Genomic DNA, 23,901 nt, shown 5'->3' on the forward strand with positions numbered 1-23,901 from the left:
TGTCGAACGCTCTGCAAATATATAAAGAGGGTCCGGAGAGAAATACTGGTGTATAAGAGCCAGTGTCACTGGGTGTAGTATTCTGAATTTTTTTTTACTTGAATACTTTTTCTCAAGGAAAAATAATTTGTGAACAAAGGGCATGTCAGAAGGAGAGGAGGCATTTGATTCTGCGTAGGATTTCGGTGCCATTCAGGTATGACATGTCATACACTATGTCACAAAAGGGATGCTTGAGAGGGAGTTTTGGTCAACATGACTTTAATACTTTGCATGGATAGCGCAGATCGAACCGCCGGTGCACTGCAGATGTATCGGAATATACATACCAGAGTGGTTGGTGTCAGTGGAACAACATTCGTTAGTAGCCTACATCCAGTACTCTTTCGGGTGCACAATTTGAACATCATAAGAAAACAAGTCAGCTACTAGTACAGTCTTATGTATTTCCAGTTCCGATCCTTTTTATTGTGTGACAATGACAATCGCAATGGGTTAAGAAAAAAAAAATCCCTGTGTTTCCATGTAATCCGTATTCTCAAACTGCATTGCAGTAAAATCTGAACCTGAGTTGCTGTATGAAGCGTTCTTTCGTTTAGTTAACCATTAGCTGAATGAGAAGAGCCCTGTCGTGTATGTTTCTCTTAAAAATGCTCAGATTAAAGCCCCGTTAAACTATTATTTGCTACGGCTACGGATCGAAAGTTATAACCGCTTTACAATGTGATGCCAGCCGATCAAACCACCAAGTATAACCTATAGTGATATTAAAGGGGAGTAAAACGGCCTGTAATACACAGATAATGTTATATAGTGTATGGATACAACACAGGGGATAACAGCTGTGCGTTGCTACTGAAATTGCGGTGCTGTTCTTTTATCTCGGATTATGTAGCGAAAAAAACCCGTTGTTTGTTATTGATGAGACCCAATGGGTGTTCGAGTGGCTGCATTAAAAAGACAGCGGAAGTAGAAAAACAGGATGCGCACATCGAGCGCTGGGTGTTTGTGTCGTTGCCTACCATTGTCAGCCGTAAATTATCTTTTAAATCTAAATTAGGCTATGGCTACAAGAACAGTACACATGTAACATGAGCATGTTGAGCTGCTGGTCAGATGAGCTTCGTGAGTGTGCAGTAGGGGGTGAGTGGGTGGGGGGCTGCCGACAGACGGAGGCGCACTGTAGGGGCTGGTGGTTTCAGTCCAGTTCAGACCAGTTTAGGGAGCCGTTCATTTCCCGCAGATACAGAAGTCTGTTATTGTTTGAGAGTTGATTCAACCCTTTAACAGAGAGCACAGTGTTAATCGTAGCAGAGCACTCGTGTTAAGGAGGACATTGTCGGAATAACAGTATTCAAACAGATATTATTCTGTATGCCAATATACAAGATAAAGATGTTGTTTTGCAATGACAGGAAATGGCACAGGCAATGCAGTCACATCCTTAACCGTGACAGGCACAGCAATAATCATCCCCTTTTATTTTATCTTTTATTTGTGTACGAACGCCAAAATAAGACTGAATCTTATATTTCGGTACTCTAGATCTACTCGATAAACATTCAAAATATTGCATATTCCGAGCTAATGAAGCACACTAAGAATGAGGAAGGATGCCCATCCTTGTGCACACAGATAAAAAAAGGGGGGGAAAAAAGGAACCAGATAAAATTGTTATTGCAGATTTCTCGCGCCACACCGGTTCGAACCGGCTGGATCCCAGCCTCACGTGCAGCTGCTCTGTGAAGTTTTTTCCTTTGTAACAATCACTTCCAATCCGTGCATACGGGGTGGAGCTGTGGCAGAAGAATGGGTGGAGTTTGTGACGGACATGCGCGTGGGTACTTTTTAGCAGTGTAGGTGAGGAAATTTTCCTCATGATAAATAATAAATAAAGATCGGCAGCAGTAAAACAACAACAACAAAAAAAAAAAAAAATAATACTGGGAGGTAATATTGATAGCATTAAACAAATGTAACAAATTGAAGTTTCGTCTTGTAATGTGTTTTGTAATATAGTGTGCAATAATAAAATAACCACGTATGGAGTATAGTCTTATGTTTTGAATTCAACATATTTGTCAATTCTGCTAAAGTCAACCTCTTCCTGTGGGATCCCTCCACATTTTAACAACTAAAAAACATATTTAGATTAGTTTAATCAAAGATAATAAAAAAAATCCTGCTGTGTTACATTGTTTTTACCCAGAAAAGTTTAAATACAAGAAGTGTACTGCAAGCTATCTTATCGCCTGTCCTCGAAATGTCTTCTGACAGTTTGGGATGATGTTCTTCTTTTCACACTGGCATCCACCTGCAGAGCTGCATAGTCTCTGTGCCAGAGGGCTGCACTGCTGAAAGGCAGGTCAGATGTGCACAGGGAAGCCCTCCCCAAGTAAAATCTTCCCTCCGTGGCCAACTGTGTATTATCTAACAGGACTCTACCCCTATTGTTTTTGTATCTGTCAAGTGCAAAGCATTTCCCTGCCAAATCAGGAATTCTGCAGGTATGTGATTGCTGCATTTCAGGCTGAAAGTTCAACCAGCAGAAAGGGCTGATACCAGAACAGCTTTATATAGTGACTATAGCACACCTGAGCAAATATATATTTCAGTGCATTAAAGAATTGCAGCAGAGTTTCCTTACGAACATAATTGTAAAATTAATACTGAAATGTCATCTGAAAGATGTTTATTTTTCTTACAAAATTTACTAAATTATAATGGCTTCCTATGCAGAGATTTTACTACCACCAGGCTCTAGGGGCAGAAGACTTCTGAATACTTTAAAGGCATATTATGCAGGATTTCTTTTAGCTTGGCTGTGGTCATGTGTTTACAATCAAAGAAGTCTCCTCCTCTGTCTTCAAATCCAACCATTTGCCCCTGATTACCCAACCAAGTCACAGACACACAAATTCATAGGAAACTACCAGTGAATTTCTCCCATCAGTTACTCAGACCAGACATTAAATTGTTCAATCAGGACCACAAAGCGGACATACACTAATAATTTGAAAACTGGGCATTCCGGTCAAAACCTGGATGTCTGGTGACCCTAGCTGGATAACTGGTAACATTACTTACGGGTCCAACAGAAAGGAAGCCAACTCCATTTAATCCAAGATTAACTCTAGTTCTTGAATGAGCCTATCGGCTTGTCTTTTTGCTTTGCTGTACCTGGGCCATTACAGCAGCTAGCTGGCAACAAACACTCCACTAAAATCTGATCTGAAACCACAGGCTCTTTAGCCACACCCACCCCAGCACAGAAAAGAGCATCACAGCCAGAAACATCCCTAACACATTTTCATTTAGAATAACAAATACAGGAAAAGGTGCAAGAATTTGGCAAAAGTGCATAAATACTTTGAGAGATGGTCAGTACATCATAGATATGCGTTAGCATGATTATTTTATAATATTTTCAAATTAAAAATCCTGCATATAATGCCTTTAACTACTGACTGAAATTGACTCAGTATTCGTCATCACAGTTGGGCTACTGATTGAATCAGAGAAAGGAAATGAAACCAGCTGTCTGGCACTTGTTTGTTGAGGTTTAGCACAAGATCAGCTGTTGCTCAATCTCTATCTACATTTTTGAAACCAGTTGCAACCAGGGTTTTACTTGTTTTGGTCATGTGAGAAAACCTGTGCTAATCCTCAGATACATATTGTCTTTTAGCTTCAGTTACAGTGGTCTCTACATTTGCTGCTACCTCCTAGAGGATTAAAAAAAATATTGGCCATATCTTTGGATTCCGGGGTCTAATTTTGCAAGGGTAAATGGGTACACTGTAAAAAAATTTTTTTTAAAGTCGATTTCACAGTAAAATATTGGCAACTGGGGTGCCAGAACTTTACCTTTTAAATAATGGTAACAGTATATTAAGAATACATATCTAACAGACTCTAAATGTATTATGGTGTTTCACTGTAAATAATGTATATCATATCTTCACTATTTGACTTTAACCATAAAAATTCACTACAATACCCAGAATGAAAGAGCATAAATTGTTACAATCAATTAATATAGACTCTACATACCAATATACCATAATCAAAATTCAAATAACCAATGTTTGCATATACTCAGAGTCCTATTGGATAATAATGGCTGAGGACGGAAGACTTGGCGGAAGAGTATCTTGAGCAGCAAGATAAAGCTAAATGTACACACGTACACACACTTGCATACACACAGAGGTGGAACAATACAGAGTACATTTAGCAACAGTCATTGGCAAGCCTAAAGAGCTGTGTGAATGAATCCAGAATGTGGCAGGCTGGTTATATTGGACAATACTATTTTACAAAAGATTTTTAAAAGATTAGCTCTCTGCTAACAGCAGAACAGAGATACATAAAATGTGTAGTTCATTTATGAACAAATTTCCAAATCAGACCTGTGCTTCTTTTTTATCCACAGTTACTGGGACTTTCCCTGGAGCCTTGTGGGGCACCAGCCTCCGAACGCACCCCTATTTTTCTCACTTGAACTCACACCATGGCTCCCTCCCTGGCCACGTCCTTCTCCCGCCGCTGGTGGATGGCAGTGACTGCGGTGATTGAGAACCTGCTGTTTTCCGCCGTGCTGCTGGGATGGGGCTCCTTGCTCATCATGCTGAAGTCAGAGGGATTCTACTCCTACCTCTGCGTTGAGTCTGGTAAGCACAGAGCACAGAGCTCTACCTGTGCATCAGGTCCACTAAGCACGGCGCACAGAGCTCTACCTGTGCATCAGGTCCACTAAGCACAGTGCACAGAGCTCTTACTGTGCATCGAGTATGGTAAGCACAGAACATAGAACTCTACCCATGCACTGAGTCTGGTAAGCAACATGGATTGTAAGTGTAAACAAGCATAGGTGTAATGTAACGTGACATGTTACACTTGTACATGTGCACTTATACAGTAGTGTGGAAAGGTTATAGAAATAAAAATAAACCAGCTAGGACATCACTCTCTCATGTGCACAGCAACAGTTGCTGAAATGTATGCATTTGTTATGTAGCAAATTATTGTTTATAGGGGTTAAAAAGCACAAGAAGAACTACCAAGTAACCTACTTCCTCATGTCTACAAATGAATATACATTTGTCCTTTGATTTCTTTTTAATATGTTGTTTGTTTGTATATGAAACATGCACAGTATGATTCTGTTATATCCACAGATATAATATATTATTCAATGGCTTTATTAAGCTAATTATACTTTTAAAATTATTATGAATAAAATTGCAACATTTCCATTTAAATTAATTAATTGAGGCCATACATTTCCTATGGGAATATTTCACGTAAATGGACTCCGTTATGACCTTTTAAGTAGCCAATTCGGACATTAATAATAATTGCATGGCCACCACCTTAGCTGTGTTTAAAAGCTTTTTAACACACTGAAAACTAATAAGCGAAATATACCAAAATATATGTAATATGGTGATAGCAATTCAACAGGCTGTAAGTATACATAAAATATCACTTGTAAAAAGGAGAAATTTGAGGACACAAATGTTTTTTACAGTAGCAATCAAGCTGGTGCTTTTGAAGTCAAGCTCCTTTGTCAGAGCAGGACTCCCCTGGAAGCGCTACTAAGCAAACACACATTTTAGATTCAAGGAAGTTAAACCAAAGACGGCCTCCATTGCTGTGGTCAGGAGTTACGTTTCACTGTGCACTTCTTTCTGAGAGAGGCAGGGACTTAGTTAGAGTTTTAGGGCCATAGGTAAACAAAATTACCCTGAAAACCTTTTACACTAAACTTTACCCTGAGCTTCTAAAAATAATTTCAGATATATACCCTGAACTGGCAACCCTGGTAGTCAAGAACCTCTGCATACCAAACTAATCAAGCCAAATTTATGTGCAGGCGAGAGAAAACATGGTCATGTGCCTCAGACACAAGCAGAACACAGATTTAAACCAGGTGTGGCGTTCTTCTAATGTTTTAACTGCTGTGAGAATCATACCCTCATTCAGTGAAAATCATGTGACTGCAATTACAGGTCATGTATTAAACAGTGTTTCGATGGCAAGAAAGCACAGTTGTATATTTTTAATTTATCTGAATTTTTCATATAAATCATATTTTTATGAATTCTTTGAATAGTCTATGTTTAAATCGAAGCGTTGCTTTTGGAAAGCATTCATAGTCCTTTTCCATAATATTTTCAATTGGATGTATCTTTAATTGTTTAGCTCACCTCATAAATTAAACTGAGAGGCAATGGATTGCATGACTGTTCTAATCAGACATGAAATAGAGAAATGTGTTGGTGGCAGGATTGTCGAATGAATGATGCTCACAGCTGACGGTTTGATGATCCAATGACCTGTTGAGTCCCTGGTGTAGTCTGTTTGATCTTGGCAAGTAGAAACTTTGCTATCGATGCATCATGGTAGAATAGTTGGAGCCTATTGGCTGTTATATTTGATTAGAATATTAGGAAAGGGAGACACCACAGTCTCTCAGCTCCCTTTGGACCCACCCCTACCCCTGCCGCAATGTTGAAAGTTTGTTATTTATGAACTTTGCTGACACTCAGAAAGAGAAGAGAAGCAAACAAGACCTTCCAGGAGTTGTTTATGTTCTTCTAGAGTGATCCCCTGGTCTGGGGGTACAGACACTGACCCTGGTTATTTATGCAGCGTGTCTGTCACAGGCTGTTCATCTAACCTTTCTCTGTGACCCTCTCACCCAGAAACTCAAGGCTCACGTAGGAAGGAGCGGGGGGGGGGGGGGGGGGAGCCCTCGTTTAACGCAAGACAAATATTTTCGAACTGATTGGCATGTTTCCCAAAAAAGGGCTTCCAAGTGTTTTGAAGGTCAGATTCCAAATGTTTCAGACGGTAGAGCTGCGCACATGTGCCTCATTTTCCTCTGACTCAGCTCAGCCGTTGCCTTTAAAAGGGGTTCCCATGACTACCTGTTTCAAGTCATTTTCCTCATTTAATTATCAAACAATTTTCTTAGCGGTCAATACGAATAAGGGTAGCAATTGCTAATTTTATTTTATGATGTCATTATTGCTCTGTACATCACAAACTTGAGCAGCATTAAACTGGTTATGGCAGTCCTCTCTGCTCTCCACTCTCCGTCTAAATTCAGGGAATGTTGATGACGTAGCTTATTATCAGACTGGTCAGATATGTCCTCTAAACTGGATAAACTACCCATATTTTGGGAGGAAAATTGCTGATCCAAAAAATTATACGGCAGGGGCTGGTGTAGGCAACGTTTCAAAATGGAAAATAAATAGCTATAAATAGGGTCAACCGTCAAATGTTTTCTACAGCCGGTTGGTAGGTAAGCTAACACATCTTGGCTTGAAGTGAGCTTTCCAGAAAATGTGTTGTGATGTATGTTTGGTTTCCATTGATAGAATGGAATGAACATTGCAATCTCCAGAAAGAATATGTTTAAATAAATCTTAAATAGCCTTTTTTTGTGCCTGGTTAACTATCAATAACTGGGGCTGTTTGTGACTAATTTCCAGAGAACATAACCCCTTCCCTTAATTATGTCAATCGTAGAACATACATAGGAACTGGAGAGGGTAGGAAGGGCCAGGTAGTGAAGCCTTGGATCTACTGCACATGTTGAGGGCAAAAGAGCTTGCTGCCCATTGAATTCAATGTAGACAACCAAGGTGATTTAACTACCAAAGAAAACTTCATCGGTCAATTTTTTAAATTTTATGTGCCAATGTTTGTGAAATAATGGCTGATGTGGTCTTGAAAATTTTAAAAATAAAATGTACATATTTGATATATTACATATTTCTACAATCTGCTTTTCATATGAAACGTAACGGATTGTTAATAGTTTCAGAGTACCATCGGGGAAGTTTTATTTTGCCTTCAAAAGTCTGATATTCCCCATTCAGTGTAATGGGAGCTCCAGTGTTTCACCTTGAACACGCGCAGAACAGGCTTACTTGCGGGACTTCACAAGCTTAGGTTAGCTGAAGGCGTGTCTTCCTGTCTAGTTAAATATGCATGACTATGGTGTCAGTATCTCAGTGTGAGACTCAAACCACTCCCCTTAATTGTGCCAGTGATTCAGTGTGAGACTCAAACACCTCCCCTTAATTGTGTCAGTGGCTCAGTATGAGACTCAAACCCCTCCCCTGAATTGTGTCAGTGACTCAGTGTGAGACTCAAACACCTACCCTTAATTGTGTCAGTGTCTCAGTGACTGAGGCCCTTGTTGGTCCTGTCCCTGCAGGGAATGTGTCAGTGCTGAACCACAGCCAGTCTGCCTCCATGGCAGAAGGGGAGGGCCACTCAGCACAGGAGGAGGAGGAGCACCTGAGAATGAACGGCTGGCTCATCTGCAAGGATCAGGATGAAATGCTGAACCTGGCCTTCACTGTTGGGTCCTTCCTGTTGAGTGCCATCACTCTCCCCCTGGGCATTGTCATGGACAAATATGGGCCACGCAAACTCCGGCTGCTGGGCAGGTGAGGAGGCCCCGGTTAATTATGAAGATGTTTTCACTTAATAAGAGTTCTGTTAAACTCAAATAACACTGACATATGGAGCAATTTATGTTTTAGATTTGATTTCAAAATGCAAACATCAGCTAATTATTGAAGCTACAAACCTGTCATGACAAATTTGAGAAAGAATAGCCCAAGGATAAGTGTGATGAACAGTATTTAGTATTTATCTTAACGCAAGCCATGTGTGGCACAGCACCACATTGAAAGCCGTGTGTGATGAAAGGCCTTGACACTGTGAAAAGTCTTCAGGTCACATAAAAGCTGTTGATTTTCACTCCTTTTTCAGTTCTCACAGTGGCTTGAAAAACAGTTTTTGTGAGTGCAGAAATTATACAAAGGTTTTAAACTGACAGATGCCATTTTGTCTAATTTCAGTGGAAGCTTTGCTCTCTCCTGCCTGCTGATTGCCTATGGATCCAGTAACCCCAATGGTACATATCCTTATCCTTCCCCCTCTCTGCAGCACCTTTCACCTGCTTTGTGTATTGTGTATCTGTATGCATTTCTGCGTTGTGAATGATTCTTTCTTTCTTTCTTTCTTTCCTACTGTTTTCTAACTGTTTTCCCATCCCATACAGAGCTGTCAGTCCTGATCTTCATTGCTCTTGCACTGAATGGTTTTGGAGGAATGTGCATGACCTTCACATCTCTGACGGTAAGTGTGTGTGTGTGTGTATGTGAGTGTGTGTGTATGCGTGTACTGTGTGCATACTGGCAGTGTGTGCGTGTGTGTATGTGTTTGTGTATATATGCAAAATTATAGACTACATTACAGTCACTTAGCAGGTGCTCTTATCCTGAGTGACTGACAAATGTGGAGAACACCAGCATTTTAGTCTCAGGAACACAAAGGTGTGATATCACCGGGTAGGAAAGAAAGCCCATTCATAATCAATAAGCATAGAATTAACTTAACAAACCAACAATTAGCATTGTAAACAAAATACATACCGCTATACAACTAACCGCTCTTTACACAATGGTAACTATGATGTCATTATCTCCAAAGGATAGAAAGAACATACACTACATGGCCAAAAGCATGTAGATACCTGACATCCAACATCTCATTCAAAATTATGGGCATTAATATGGAGTTGGTCCACCTTTTGCTGCTTTAACAACCTCCACTCTTTTAGGAAGGCTTTATACTAGATGTTGGAGCATTGCTGCAAGGATTTGCTTCCATTCAGCCAGAAGAGAATTACTGAGGTCAGGCACTGATTGGACGATTAGGCCTGGCTTGCAGTTGGCCTTCCAATTGATCCCAAAGGTGTTGGATGGGGTTGAGGTCAGAGCTCATTCAAGTCCTTCCTCAACCTTCTCGACAAAACCATTTCTCTATGGATCTCACTGTGTGCTGGGGGGAATTGTCATGCTTAAACAGGAAAGGGCTTTCCCCAAGCTTTTGGGGAAGCAAAGAATCGTCTAGAATGTGATTGTATGCTGTAGCATTAAGATTTGCCTTCACTGGAACTAATGGGGCAAGCCCAAACCATGATAAACAGCCCCAGACCAGATAGTTTTGGTCAGACAGTGTAGCTAAGCAGATTCAGCAGAGCTATGGTGCAATCTGAAAAGCTTGGTCTTCAGTTTGTGTTGGAAGATCAGCAGGATTTCTGCTGTTTCTGTTGTTCTGACTGCAGTGGGAAGCTCATTTCACCACAGAGGGACCAGAGCCTGTTGAGCAGTGCAGAGAGCTGAATCAGGATAGGGCTGAACTGTATGGTAAACAGATAGCAGAGTGTGTGTAGTGGCAGCTTCCTCCCTATAAATGACTCATGCAGTTGGGTCTGCCATGTGATGTCTGTGTGGCTGAGGACAGAAGAAGGGAAACTACCATGGCGATGATGAAAGACAGGCTTCTAATTCTGCATACTCCCTGGGGGTCTATCTAACCCAATACTGCAGCTAATTCTGTATCAAGCAGGGACTGGGCTAATAACACTGGAAATATTGTGAAGTGAAGTTTAAAGTGGTAAATGTGTTTGGGGTGTGTTTTCTGGTGCTAAATGTCTTTGGAGTGCAGTTTAAGGTTGTGTGAACTGTGGTTATCTATGGATATTTATATTGGAGCAGTACTAATGTAAAAATTCTAATATTTTGAAGTCAGATGAAAGTTTCCCAATTATACTTTGATACTCAGTTTGTAAAAATGATAATCCATTGCATTTCCAATGTATTAAAAATAGCTACCCTAGAATTGGTAAGCTTTTAATTCAACAAAATATACACTGGCTGGCACCAGTCAGCTAAATTGGGCAACATTGATTAGCAGATTGAACCTCCCCTTACAGAGTGTTAGAAAGAGGAGTATGCTACTTCCCCAGCTAGTAATGTTTATTGAGGAAGGTAATACTAGGCTTACTTGTTATAATGTGTAGTTCGATAGCAAGATAAGTAATATTGGTACAAGCACTATATGGTAAATTGCCTCATATTTGCAATACCTTTCTTTCACAGCACCAAATAGATTGAGACTTATAGTATCAGCATAAACATTGAAAAAGGGACTTTAGAGTCCCCTGGGTTCAACAAAAATGAATTGGTTTACGTATTTCAAATATTCCTCGGCCAGAGCATTGAGAAAAACAGTGAACAAACAGATAAGTCACTTGGGGGTGTAGGACAGTAAACGAATGATCATAGACATGTGTGAAGCAAAAAACAGTAACTGGGTAACTGTGGATAGCCTGGTAATCAATTCACCAGTTCAAAGCAAGTAAACACCAAGTGAGAAATTCATTGACACTGTTTAGCCAGATATGTGGTAACTTGGACTTTACACTCCATTTGGTAAATCTATATAACTTCACTGACACTATGTTATCTATTAGTAAGCAGTTTTACTGCCAGTGTTCATCCTCATGATGCAAATGCCATTGATAAACCAAGATCAATTCACAGTCTGTGTCATCAGTGCGGCCTGTGGCCAGCAAACACATCATTTGTACTGTATCTCATTGCTCACCAGCGACCCCCACTGGTCAAACGGTCACGCAGTCTGCACATAGACATGTTTGTGCAAGCTGAGCTTGTGGGCCGTGGTGTGAAAATAGGCGGTAGCTTCATGTGCTGTGTTTAGGAGGAGAGCACACACTCATCTGTGCTCTCCTTAACTGATAAGTGAAGAAAGGTGGAACAGCGTTCACCTGCTGAAGAGCATTAGTCCCTGGTGCAGCAGTCAGGTTCTGTTGTAGACGTTAGGTGTTGTTAGTGAAAAGAATTTCTGTTTTTTTTCCCCAGCTGCCAAATATGTTTGGTGACCTCAGATCGACTTTCATCGCCCTCATGATTGGCTCCTACGCCTCCTCCGCTGTCACCTTTCCAGGGATTAAGGTACGGAACAGCCGTACCACTTCTGTGTCCTGCCCCATGTTCCTCCTGTAATTACATGCAGTACAGGCCATTAAAACATGTCTGGTGCTGTCTCACTAGAGAACTTCAGTTTCCAAATGTTCTGTGCCTGGCTTAAGAGAAATGGACATCGAACATATTAGAATAAAAACAGATACCTCTACAAATACAATAACCTGCCCAGTGTTTTTTATTTAATTAACAGTGCTCATGTTAAATATAGGACATCTCCTCCAAACATCAGAGGTGGGAAATCCAAGTTCAGAAAGTAAACGTCCTGCCCAGTATTTTCTTCCAAAAATCTGGATTTGCTAATTGGCACAGTTCTTCAGCCAGGAAATAAAACTAATTAGTGAAATCAAAGGTGGAAGAAACACATGGAAGGACTTTTACTTCCAAATCCCTGGACTTTCCACCTCTGCCACACATGCATTAATGTGCCTGCAAAACACTGTGGATACACCCACCAGTCATCTTTCAAGCACTGAGCTGGATAAGAGCACACTGAGGTTTCATGCCATAACCTAACATCCCAAAATAAAGAACTGTAAAACACTGTTTACTTACACTCCCTTGGGTCTGTAGTGTCTGGCCATGTGATACATTTACAAATAACACAAACATGAGCATTAGGATAATAAACTAGAAGAACTTCTCTGGTCCTGGATTCTCTCTCCTGTTTAGCTGGGATTGACTGCTTAATGATATCTATGCTGAGATCGAGAGCTGGTGATGGGCGTGGTGGTTGACAGTGTGTGTGTCGCCTCCCTCAGGTCGTGTATGATCTTGGTATAACTTTCATCACCATCCTAATGGTGTGGGCTGGCTGTGCCGGCCTCGTTTTCATCAACTGCTTCTGCAACTGGCCTTTGGAACCCTTTCCCGGACCAGAGGACATGGACTACACGTGAGTGAGACACACAAGAACAAGAACACGAGGACAAATAAGAACGTGCAGTAAGGAGACGTAATGAGGAGAAAAGAGCATCATCTAGGCTCATCATTTACCTACAAACTGACGTTTGGACACACATGCACACAATAACATTCATAAGCAGCTGTAGATGCATTTCCTGAATATTTCTGCTTCTGTTCTGTGTGGACTAAATGCCTGGAAGTGCTTTGGGCAGATGTGATAAGTGTCAGTTTGTCAGTGAGCGAAGTATCAGTGGGCAGTGGGTTTTGTGCCAGTGAGCACAATACTTGAGTCACAGTGACTCACAACAGTTTGGAGGGTGCAGTTGGTGGGATGCAGCACCGTTGCTCTCTCTCACAAATGTCTGTGCTGCTGTCAGTCTCTCAGTAAATGTCTGTATTGCTTTTCTCTGTCAGAGTGAAGATCAAGTTCAGCTGGCTGGGCTTTGATCACAAGATTACAGGAAAGCAGTTCTACCGGCAGGTGACCACCGTGGGGCGCCGCCTGAGCGTGGGAAACTCCATCAAGCACAACCCCAAAGAGCTGGCTGCTCAGGAGGGCAACAAGCTCTGCCTCTCTACCGTCGACCTGGAGGTCAAGTGCCAGCCTCAGGACCAATGTAAGACTACAATCTACAGCCATGTTTTGTGTCTAAATTTTTTAAAGGTCTGTGCTGGCTTTAATTACGTGGCGTGGTCCATGATGTATGTTCTCTTTCTGTTAATTATAATATGCCTGTAGAATGAAAGATGCATTACACAGTCGCTGTGCTGAAAGAAGGTACAGGAAGCAGCTACATTTGCACACAGTCAGTACAGTAAAATACACCTGGGGTTCCTGGCTGTGGTCCTGGAGAACGGCAGGGTCTGCAGGGCTTCCCAAACCTGGTCCTGGAGAGCCACTGGTTTTCATTGTTACTTTGGCACTCATTGACCAAATAAGCAGTTCATCCTAGTTAATGTGGCACAACTAGTTTTTTCGGTCTAAACTGGCAGCTGATTTTGAGTTGAATACAAAAGCCTGCAAACCCTGCAGCTCTCCAGGACTGGGGCTGCAGTCCCTGGATATGGAGCATTAGCGATAGCAGTAATAGCGTGTTAATGTTGGGTTCTGACTGCTTATTTGGGTGAGGGCACCAGGGAGCCAGACTTCACGAAGCTGAAGCCAGTGTGTACACTTCTGCCCTTTGCCTGCACTAACCCAGATATGTAGAGTGCAATTAGGAAATGGGTCTTGAGAGGGTCCCCTCTTCCCCTCTGACAGGCTGCATCCCAGCAGGGATTCCTGAGAGAGCCTTTTGTACCAATCAGACCATGCAATTGAATCAGACGGCCTTCTTAGAAACCTTAAAATATTTCATTGGGTCTGGGGCCAGCACTGGAGGGGGGAGGCAGAGGCCAGGTAACAGCTGGGGGTAGGAGGGGGTGATTACCACAACGGGCTGACAGTTTTGGAATGCTGAGGGATGGAGGTGGATTTACCTTACCACCTTGTCTCTCTGTATGCCACTGCCTGATTTGTTTAGCTCTTTGAGGGGTGTGATTTTTCAGGCATCCAACAGGCCCCTTAGGGGGTGCTTTAGGGTAAGCGGGGACAGGTTAGAGGTCAAGATTCCAGGATGAGGCACTCAGACCCATTAGAGTCCTGCAACAGGATAATGGTCCTGCAAGTTACTGACACAGCAAGTTTACTATTCCTGTATGAGTGTGGAAAGAGAAAGTGTGAGATCACATGGCACCATTCAAACAACTGTATACTGTATTTAATCTTGAACTTGAGTGAAGAATGTGCTTGTAAAAAGAACTGTAGTGCAGCTGGACGTTTTGACTGAACTTTATACAAAATGCACGATACATAGTTATAAAAATCTTTTTTCTTTTTGTTCTTTTAAAAACAAAATGGCTCCCAGTGTGGGGTTGAACATCTAGAATTCCCACCCTAATTTAGAATGGGAAAATAATCTGCAACCACAGCTGCTTTCATGCACGAACCATGCCCCCTGCCAATTTGGGACATCTGCGGTTCTCCGAAACACTTGGTGTTGCCAGCCAGTTTCTTTTCACAGCGCAGACTGCAGTTAAGCTTGTATACACTGGAGTCAGAGGAAGATCTTTCATATACAGCTTATCATGCAGCCCATGGGCACCCGCCCGATCGATCAGTGAGAGTGGCCAGATAGTGATAAACAGAGACTCATAACCAACTGAACCCTCCCACACCCTGGCCGATATGCTGCAGGTGGCGTGGATCATATAAGGAGAGCACAGATTATATGACACCAGAGAGCTTCCCTCTGCCCTCCATCTCTTACTTAGCTGCTTAATTAAAGTTGTATCATTAGGGTATGATGTCAGCTCAGCTGCTGTTCAGAGTGTAAACTAGGGGAAAGGTAACTAAAGGTCACATGATTCAGACCTGGGCCTGCCCAATCCTGAGGCTGAACATGGCTGTAAAGTGAAAGAAATGTGATATAAACTCAAGGCTATATAATCGCTCTCCCTGCCTCTCTCCCTCTCTCTCTCCCTCTCTCGCTCCATCAGCCCCCTCGTTTATGCAGAGCATCTTCAGCCCCATATTCCTGCTGAGTCTGATCACCATGTGCATCACACAGCTGCGCCTCATCTTCTACATGGGAGCCATGAACAGCATCTTGGAGTCCCTGACAGATGGAGACCTGAACAAAGGTGTGTGTTTGTGTGTGTGTGTGTGTGTGTGCGTGTCAGTATGTCTGTGTGTGTGCCTTTGTATTTGGATGGTGTTTGGTGGTGTTTGGTCATATTTGGTGGTGTTTGGTAGAGTTCGTTGTGCATGACCCTTGTGCAGAGACTGGCAACGCTATGTGCTAGCTGTAGGTCCTTAACCCTCTGGATCTGCTCTTCTTCCTCTCTGTCCTTCGCTCTCTCTGCTTTCCTGTCCTATAACACATGCTGGCCTCTTGGTGCTTTTCAGTGGAGAGAATGAAAGAAGGTAAGACTGAAAGCTTGATCAGTTCAGCATTCTAACTCCAGCAGCCATTTCTCTCTGTTTATCACTCCAGCTCATTCATATAAAGCAAGTGCTGAGCATAAATATAAATACGCACTGTCACTGTGTGAAACAGTTTGCCAAGTCATGTCCTAGATGTAGAAACTGAGGTTGTTCAAATCCAGGTTCGACATAGTGCTGTATACTCCTTGGCTTGTAAGGAAATAGTAAGCCTAAATGGGCTGAATGGTCTGATCTCATTATTATTCATCCTTATATTCTTATATTCTGTATACATGATTGTGAGCCTTACATGTTTTCATACTCCGATTTCATTTTCATTCCATGCATTCATTCTGTCTACTCATTCCATCCCTTCACAATAAAGTGTTCAGTGTTAAATCAACACTTACAGAGCACTTATGGCCCCTATTGGACTCATATGTACTCTGGAAGACACTAACACTGAACATTTTACTGTGTTCATTCCATCTGTTTTGGGCTAGAAGAAAAATGCATTTGAAAGACCGAAGATCAAAAATAGAATTGTATTTCACTAACCTTTTTATTTACCCCATTGAGTGACCCCTCTTCCTCTCTCTCTTTCTCTCTCAGTGAGTCTCTACACCTCCATCTTTGGGGTGCTGCAGCTCCTCTGCCTGCTGACGGCCCCTGTGATTGGCTACATTATGGACTGGAAACTGAAGGACTGTGAGGATGGAGAGTCTGCTGGGGAGACAGCCAAGTGAGTGTCTCTGACGCACAAGCACTTCACCGTCCTCTCTGACCCAGTCTTCCTCTGCTTCATCTTTTCCTGTCACCTTCTGTTTTCAATCCCACCAGGAGCCAGGCACAGCCAAAACGGCGAAGCAGACTGATTCAGAAGATCACAAACTCCACAAGGGCCTTCCTGTTCACCAACCTGCTGCTGGTCGGCTTTGGGGTCACATGCCTGGTGCCAAACCTGCCCCTTCAGGTAAAACATTCTATACCTCTCCCTCCGGCCACGCCCATACTCCCTGACTGGTCTCAGCTCCGCACTTACACACAATCCATCGTACTACGGAGGAATATTTGAGCCGCACACCCACTGCTACATCAAACCCCTGCAGCACAATACTCTGCGCTTATTATGTTATATGACTGCAAATCCTCGGTTACACAGTACTAGTTCGCCCCCTAGTGGCAGCATCTTGTTAATTACTTTTATGATCATAATGATCAACTCAGTTGAGATTTCTCCAGTTCATTGGGCAATAATTACATTACATTACATTACAGGCATTTAGCAGACGCTCTTATCCAGAGCGACTTACACAACTTTTACATAGCATTTTACATTGTATCCATTTATACAGCTGGATATATACTGAAGCAATTCCGGTTAAGTACCTTGCTCAAGGGTACAACGGCAGTGTCCTTACCCGGGAATCGAACCTGCGACCTTTCGGTTACAAGCCCAGTTCCTTACCCACTGTGCTACACTCCGTCCTCGACTTAATTGACTTATAGCACAGACAGGAGACTGCATGTGACTTCATGTGAATTTATAAAGATATGAGACTTTGTATTTATATGTGTTTGTGTTTCTCTCCCATCCCAGATTTTTTCCTTTGTCCTGCACACGATCGTGAGAGGGTTCATCCACTCTGCCTGTGGAGGGCTGTATGCTGCTGTGTGAGTGTCAGCGGTCATTAATGCCTGGAAAGAGGAGCTCATTCTGAAATGGGAAATATGAATAAAAAAACTAAGAAAATATGCGTTTGTGCAGCAGAATAGGGTGCCACTAGTGTGACCTGCACACCATTAACCATTACCTGGGGTGGCAGTATAGCATAAACGTTAGGGTTTGTAACTCAAAGATGGCTGGTCTGATACACACTGCCATTTTATGCTTGAGGGAGGTAGTTAACCTGAATCTTATTAGTAAATCTCCAACTGCATACTGATAGATTGTGTATTACAGCAACACTAGGCTGTAAAGTGGTCACCTGGCAATTGGAGAGTTGCTGGTTTGATCCCTGGACACTCTGGGCAAAAAATAAGTGTTGAAGTGTCCTTGCTCAAGACACCTAACCCTTAATTGCTCCCGATGAGTTGGTTGGCACCTTGTAAGGCAGCCTTTTGCCACTGGTGTGTGAGCATGTGTGTGCGAATGAGAGGCATTAATTTGTGAGCACTTTGTGTAGCTTGGTGTCCATTTGCCATTTAAAGAATGTTACATGTGTAAGTTTCTCTGGTTAATCGCTGATCGCCCATATTCGCCCCTCTTCTCCAGATACCCGTCCTCTCAGTTTGGCAGCCTGACTGGGATGCAGTCCCTCATCAGTGCCCTGTTCGCCCTCCTGCAGCAGCCTCTGTTCATGGCCATGATGGGACCTCTGAATGGAGACCCTCTCTGGGTAAGCACCTCTACGATCACCACACAGACATCTTTAAACATTTAGTGCGCACGTCTCCGGTCCTGTTTTACCTCCTTTTCGGGATTTGACTATTTCCTCTTACCTGTGCTTCTGGAAACTCTATGCATTGCTGTTGTGTCTATCATTTATTTTTACATTTTACAATCATAAAACTGTCAAAGGTGATTATTTAATTTTGTCAGCTTCTATAATAATAATAATAATAATAATAATAACATCATTAATAAAGCCATAATGAATGCTTTTGCTATTAAGGTTATTATACAACATGTCTCCATTCTAGAGATGATTTGATTGGCTAGTTTGACCTTCCTGTGTCTCCATTCCATTTTTGATTGGCTGGTTTGACCACCCCATGTCTCCATTCCATTTTCGATTGGCTGTTTTGACCGTGTCTCCGTCCTGCGCAGGTGAACGTGGGGCTCCTGGGGCTGAGTATGCTGGGGTTCTGCCTGCCGCTCTACCTGCTCTGCTACAGCCGCCGTCTCCTCCGTGAGAAACGGGAACGCGAGGAAGACGCCAAGAATTACGTCAAGGCCAACGGCAACGGAAAGAGCGAGGCCTTCGTGTAGAGAGGAAGGCGGAGAGAGAGGAACGCAGAAGGGGAGGCAAAGACTTTATTATCGCTCCTCCCCGGACTTGTGCTCTGCTCGTTCCACCAGACATTCCCAAAAAATGCACAGACACACGTGTCACGTCCCACAAACCCCTGCACCTCTCACAGACGTGCCCCGAGCAAGGCTCAGATGGTGATGGAAGCACACACCTTTTCACAGTCCCTAACACCACGGCACATACGTATATACACACTGTGAAGGATGCACACCACTCAAAAGGAAAAATTCACATTTCCTTGAAGCGCACATATAGAGGCATTTCGTTTGCACTGGGGAACCTGCTGCCCCTGTCACTGAGAAGGGCAGCAGCATCGGAACTGCGTGCAAGGACTGAAGGAAGGAGGGAGAAAAAGAGAGAACAGAAGAGAGGGAGTGGGAGTATGGGAGGGAGAGTATCTCAGACCTGGGCCTAGGGTTTTTGCAGCACTAAACAAGAATGTGTCCTAAACAAAGTGTTGTTGTGCCAAGCCCCCCCCCCCCCCCCAAAAAAAAAAAAAAACTTGAATTATGTGGCCCAGGAATAGTTGTGGCCCTAACTGCATAGAGTGTTTATGCCAGAACCAACTCTGGTGTACACCCTCAGTCATGTGACAAAACACTCCTCTCTGTTTTTCTTTCCTTGGTTTACCATTTCATGCCCAATTTTGCATCTCAGCAGAGAACTGAGGAGAACTAGAGTGTCCTGAAAATCACAATAAGAACAAAATGAATGGCAGGCAAAGATTTTAACCTTGGGAAAAGAGAAGACACAAACACTATGACTCCACTTGCATAATATTATTATCTTTCTCGTCCAGCGTTTTCAGTTTTAACACCAGTATTCATCACTATTACAAAAGGAAAGGCCTGTACCCCCAGTGTAGGGGTACTTATTGTTTGCTCCCATTTATTTGAGAGCAAAGAGTTCATGAGTGGTGGAATCTATAATCCTTTCTTTCATATTGATTACAGTGTTTTTTTTTTACTTGCATTTATTCTCACCTTATATAGCCAGATTGTTGGAAGAGCTGTAGAAGCTGTATTGAATTATGCTTCAAAGTTTCACATTTTTATCCCTAAAATGGTGCTAAATGATAACACAAGTAGCAGTAATTTTTTTAACTGGGAGGAAAGGAATGACTTGCACGTTCCGTTGCAATGTTTTCATGAGGGACAGCAACAGGATGTGGACCTGTGTGTTTAAAGTCTTGGTGACACATTTGGAACAGAGTTCATTTTATTGGTAAATTCTACCTGGGCTGAACAGCCTTTGCTACCAGAGCAGGGACAGGCATTCACTTGGTGGAGGACACCACCTCTTGCACAGCCTATGGACTGATCTGGTAGTGGCTATGCCCCCATAAAGAACTACAGTGTCTCACCAGATGCACCAGCAGGACTTTTGGTGTACTGCATCACCATATTCAAGGCCTGAAATTAATCCATTCATTTGCCCTCCTTAACTTTGAATAATAAATTAAAGTAACAGCTACTTTTTCAGTTTCGCGTTTTGACAACGTGAATTCTCTGCTTGACAAAGCTGACTAATATATGTAAGTTTGGAGATGTGCAAAGTTTTAAAATGCGTATGTCAAATGGAAGGGCAATGGCCTTGTGATGAAATTGGTGTCAGTGTTCAGTGGCCCTAATCCTGCCTGTGCCCCCTCCCAGTCTACCTGTCGCTCCGAACTGGGGCTACTATTGCTTGCCATGTAATGTGTTATCCTATAGGATATCCAATATGTAATCCCATGCTCTTTACCTGCTCTTCCTCTCATTGAACCAAAGCCATGGCAGCTGCTTGTGATGGCATGGAATGGCTGGATAGCATGCTAGTTAGTGAGCAGGTGATGTTTTGATGGACGGATTTATTTAGCCTAGCTCTTTGTAAAACTGACTGATTTGCCATGTTTTTGCTGAGTTATGCTGATAGGCTGCTGGAACATTTCTGTCAATGAGAGCATGGCTTCACATAGCCTGAGAGAGGAACTTGTGAGAGGATACTCTTTGTGTGTGTGCGTGTGTGTGTGAGTGTGTGTGTGTGCGTGTGTAGGTGTGTGTGAGTGTGAGTGTGTGTGTGGGGGGGAGGGAGGAGAGGTTAGACTGAGAGATAGCAGTGTAGCAGTTCCTGGGTACATAGGGGCCGTGTAGCATGTGCAGGCATTTATGCACAGTGCTCAAACTCTTCACCAGGAAAGACCGTCCAGACCATGGAGCGCCAGAGCATACCCTTTAAAGTTGATGCATGTAGTGCCATTGGTTAGGCATTCATTTAAAAAATACAAACACTGTCCTTATTTTATTATGACATTTGAGTATGTATGCATATGTCTTTGCATTATGATTCATTTAAATGTTTATTGGATCTAATGTCAGAGTTATGAAAGGAAGAATCCCAGAGGGTTACTCTGAGTCTGACCTAAAGTTCTGAGCAATAACTGGTTGTATGAGCCCTTGTGTCTGGGTGAACAGATTAGATTCTTTCTCGGTCACCAGCCACAGACATGTTGGGACCCGCTGTAATCTTGTGGGAAAATGTGGTTTTGCCTAGTGATACAGTAATGACAAAACAAAATTATTTTTGTGGCTGGTGTGTGCTGTACCAGACTGTGGTGAAGGGGTGGCCTGCATCTCATGCTGTACCATGGTGTGGGGATGATAAGGCTGGTATATGCAGTACCAGGGTGTGGGGATATGGCTGGTATATGCTGTTCCAGGGTGTGGGGATATGGCTGGTATATGCTGTTCCAGGGTGTGGGGATATGGCTGGTATATGCTGTACCAGGGAGATTGGTAGACTACACCAGGGACAACCGGCAGCTCAGGCTCTGCATTACATGTAGTTTACAACTGTTTTGCATTGGTGATGTCAGTCTAGATTCACCCTGTTAAAGTGGAATATTGACTTCAAATATAAAGGGATTTTGTGTACTGAGGAAGTAAGACTTATCTGAAAGCTTCAAATCCTCTGAATTTCCTTCAGCAGAGAAGTATTAATTTCTTGATGCCCACCTTTGAATGTTACACAAAGTAACTCATTTTTAATCCATCAAATTAACTGCCATATGCTTGTATGCTTTTACAATGAATACTTGAATCACTATGTTCATAGATTTGTCTGCTTCATATATCTGGCAATATAACTACAAAAGCAGTATCGCACACCCTCGCCTATCATATTGCTTTAGTTTAAGTACAACGTTTATATTTTATATAGCCATGTTCATGTTATGTTCTGTGAGCCTATTAATATTTCCTTACATGTGTACACCTGAATTCTGGTGGGGAAACCTTTAGATTAGCAATGGAGTTAACACTTCAAAATAACGTTTTATGTCATTTTTTGAGTTTTGAGATTAGATTTTTACCAGAGATTAATAATCAATTAATGTCACTTGAGCTCATCTGAGTGGTATCTGTCTGAACTCATGGTGTGATGTTTTCATCCTCTTTTAACCTGCTACAGGCTGGTTTGTGTTTATACTCATTTGCAGAACGCCACCACGCCATTTCAAGTTATACTTAGCTAATGCAGGCTGGCCAATTAGCCAAGATAACAAGCAGTAATGTCTAACGGAGCCACTGGGAGTTGTTTAACAGCACACATGAGCAGAGCACCAGACTAATTGCCACGCAAAAACCGTCCCTCTCAGCCACAAATGTGCGTCAGCATACTCTGAATGGCAGACCAGCAGTATCTTCACTATTCCATGCCATGATCAGTGTTGTTCAACAACACCCTTTGCTTATAAATCATATAAAGTTTTCTGGCCTGCTTTGATAATATGATAAACTCTGATAATGTGTTGATCAAAGGATCCAAGCAGGCAATTAGCTATCATAACCAGAGCAGAAGAGGATGGAAAGCCACTGCATGTCTGTTTACTCTCTACGTACTCCCTCAAATGCCTCAGGGAGAGGGTATAGCCAATGTTATCATGTAAACTTGAAAATATTCTGTTTTTAATTTAATTTTGGACAGTTTTCCATCTGATGATACTCTGACAGTGATGGTGGTAATGTTGAGGTAGCGATTTTTCTATTATTTTTTATGAATATGTGTTTAGCTTTATTGTAAACATATATGCCCACTGTCACACTTTTATTTTGTTTTTTGATTCATTCATTCAGCATGTGACACTAGAAAAAGTATGAAAAGGTTAGCTGTCACGTTTGATATGACATCACCATCTGGCCACAAGAGTGGGGATACAAGACCTTTGTGTTTTTAAGCCAAATGCGTTATTCATGTCATACAGTATCAATAAATTTATTTAGATATGTCTTTGCATTCTTGCTCATAAATGTTTCTGATCATTTAAATTATGCCGTCTCAATAATGAAACATCACACTGTTCTAAGCTCCTTCAAAATTGTCACAGTTCACCTTCAGGACAGCCTTATAATATACAGTGGCCCAGTATAAAAGGCATGACTCAATCCCAAGTTCAAATAAAAATGGACACCTTTCAACTTAATATCACGAGATGTGCAGTTTGCAAAATAATGGCTCTCATAACTTCTAAGATTTTTATAAATATGTTTACATTCAGGGTGGCCAGTTACTCTACATGTGAGATTGCAAAATAAATACTTTTAAAGCCGTGTAGCCTATAGCTATAACTACTGTGATTAAATTTACAAAACAGAATTGATTTCTCTACAAGTTATAAATACCATTTTGGATTATTTCCTGGTATTAATCACACGTTTAGGAACATATTAAACCCTAACGAATAGGTAGGATAGTGTAGTGCTGTACATGTGTTATATAAATAATGTTTATTTCTCAATTTTTTAAAACTGTCGTACATACACTGACTTGCCACCATGTCTACTACTATAGCAGTACTAGTACTAATTTAGTGATCATGATCATCTTCCAATCAGAGTCAGAAAAAGCCTCAAGGTTCTGCACTTTGAACTGATGCACTTGTTGTACGTCGCTCTAGATATGAGCGTCTGCTAAATGCCTATAATGTAATGTAATGTTCACTGACCCACGTGGAAATATATATTTTTTTATAGATTTCTGGGCTTCCCCAAGCCTGTTTGAATTGGACAAGCATCGCACAGCACGTAACATGAAAGTATCCTTTAAATAATATGCAATATTTAAAATAAAAAAAGTT

The 23,901-nt window shown here is 42.0% G+C and overlaps 1 protein-coding gene across 2 annotated transcripts; it reads left to right on the top strand.

Annotated features, from left to right (window-relative positions):
• LOC118209713 (large neutral amino acids transporter small subunit 4-like) lies at positions 1-23,053 on the top strand. Of its 2 annotated transcripts, XM_035385281.1 has the most exons (15): positions 1-196; positions 4,436-4,673; positions 8,237-8,471; positions 8,889-8,944; positions 9,092-9,168; positions 11,760-11,852; positions 12,644-12,777; positions 13,203-13,405; positions 15,327-15,470; positions 15,736-15,753; positions 16,366-16,495; positions 16,594-16,726; positions 17,354-17,427; positions 18,029-18,152; positions 18,584-23,053. In XM_035385281.1, the coding sequence occupies exons 2-15, from the start codon at positions 4,514-4,516 to the stop codon at positions 18,743-18,745; spliced, it is 1,743 nt and encodes a 580-aa protein (XP_035241172.1). In that variant the 5' UTR covers positions 1-196; positions 4,436-4,513; the 3' UTR covers positions 18,746-23,053. The 2 variants fall into 2 exon arrangements, with proteins under 2 accessions (XP_035241172.1, XP_035241173.1); XM_035385282.1 differs by lacking the exon at positions 15,736-15,753 and having other exon boundaries at positions 18,584-18,745.
• Positions 23,054-23,901: the final 848 nt, after the last annotated feature.

The sequence above is a fragment of the Anguilla anguilla genome, chromosome 12 (genome assembly GCF_013347855.1).
Source record: "Anguilla anguilla isolate fAngAng1 chromosome 12, fAngAng1.pri, whole genome shotgun sequence".
Lineage (NCBI taxonomy): Eukaryota > Metazoa > Chordata > Actinopteri > Anguilliformes > Anguillidae > Anguilla > Anguilla anguilla.

Coding starts and splice junctions, on each gene's coding strand:
- LOC118209713 (XM_035385281.1), top strand. CDS start 4,514: ATGGCTCCCTCCCTGGCCACGTCCTTCTCCCGCCGCTGGTGGATGGCA. Junction 8,945..9,091: donor TGGATCCAGTAACCCCAATG/GTACATATCCTT, acceptor CATCCCATACAG/AGCTGTCAGTCCTGATCTTC. Junction 16,727..17,353: donor TGCCAAACCTGCCCCTTCAG/GTAAAACATTCT, acceptor CTCCCATCCCAG/ATTTTTTCCTTTGTCCTGCA.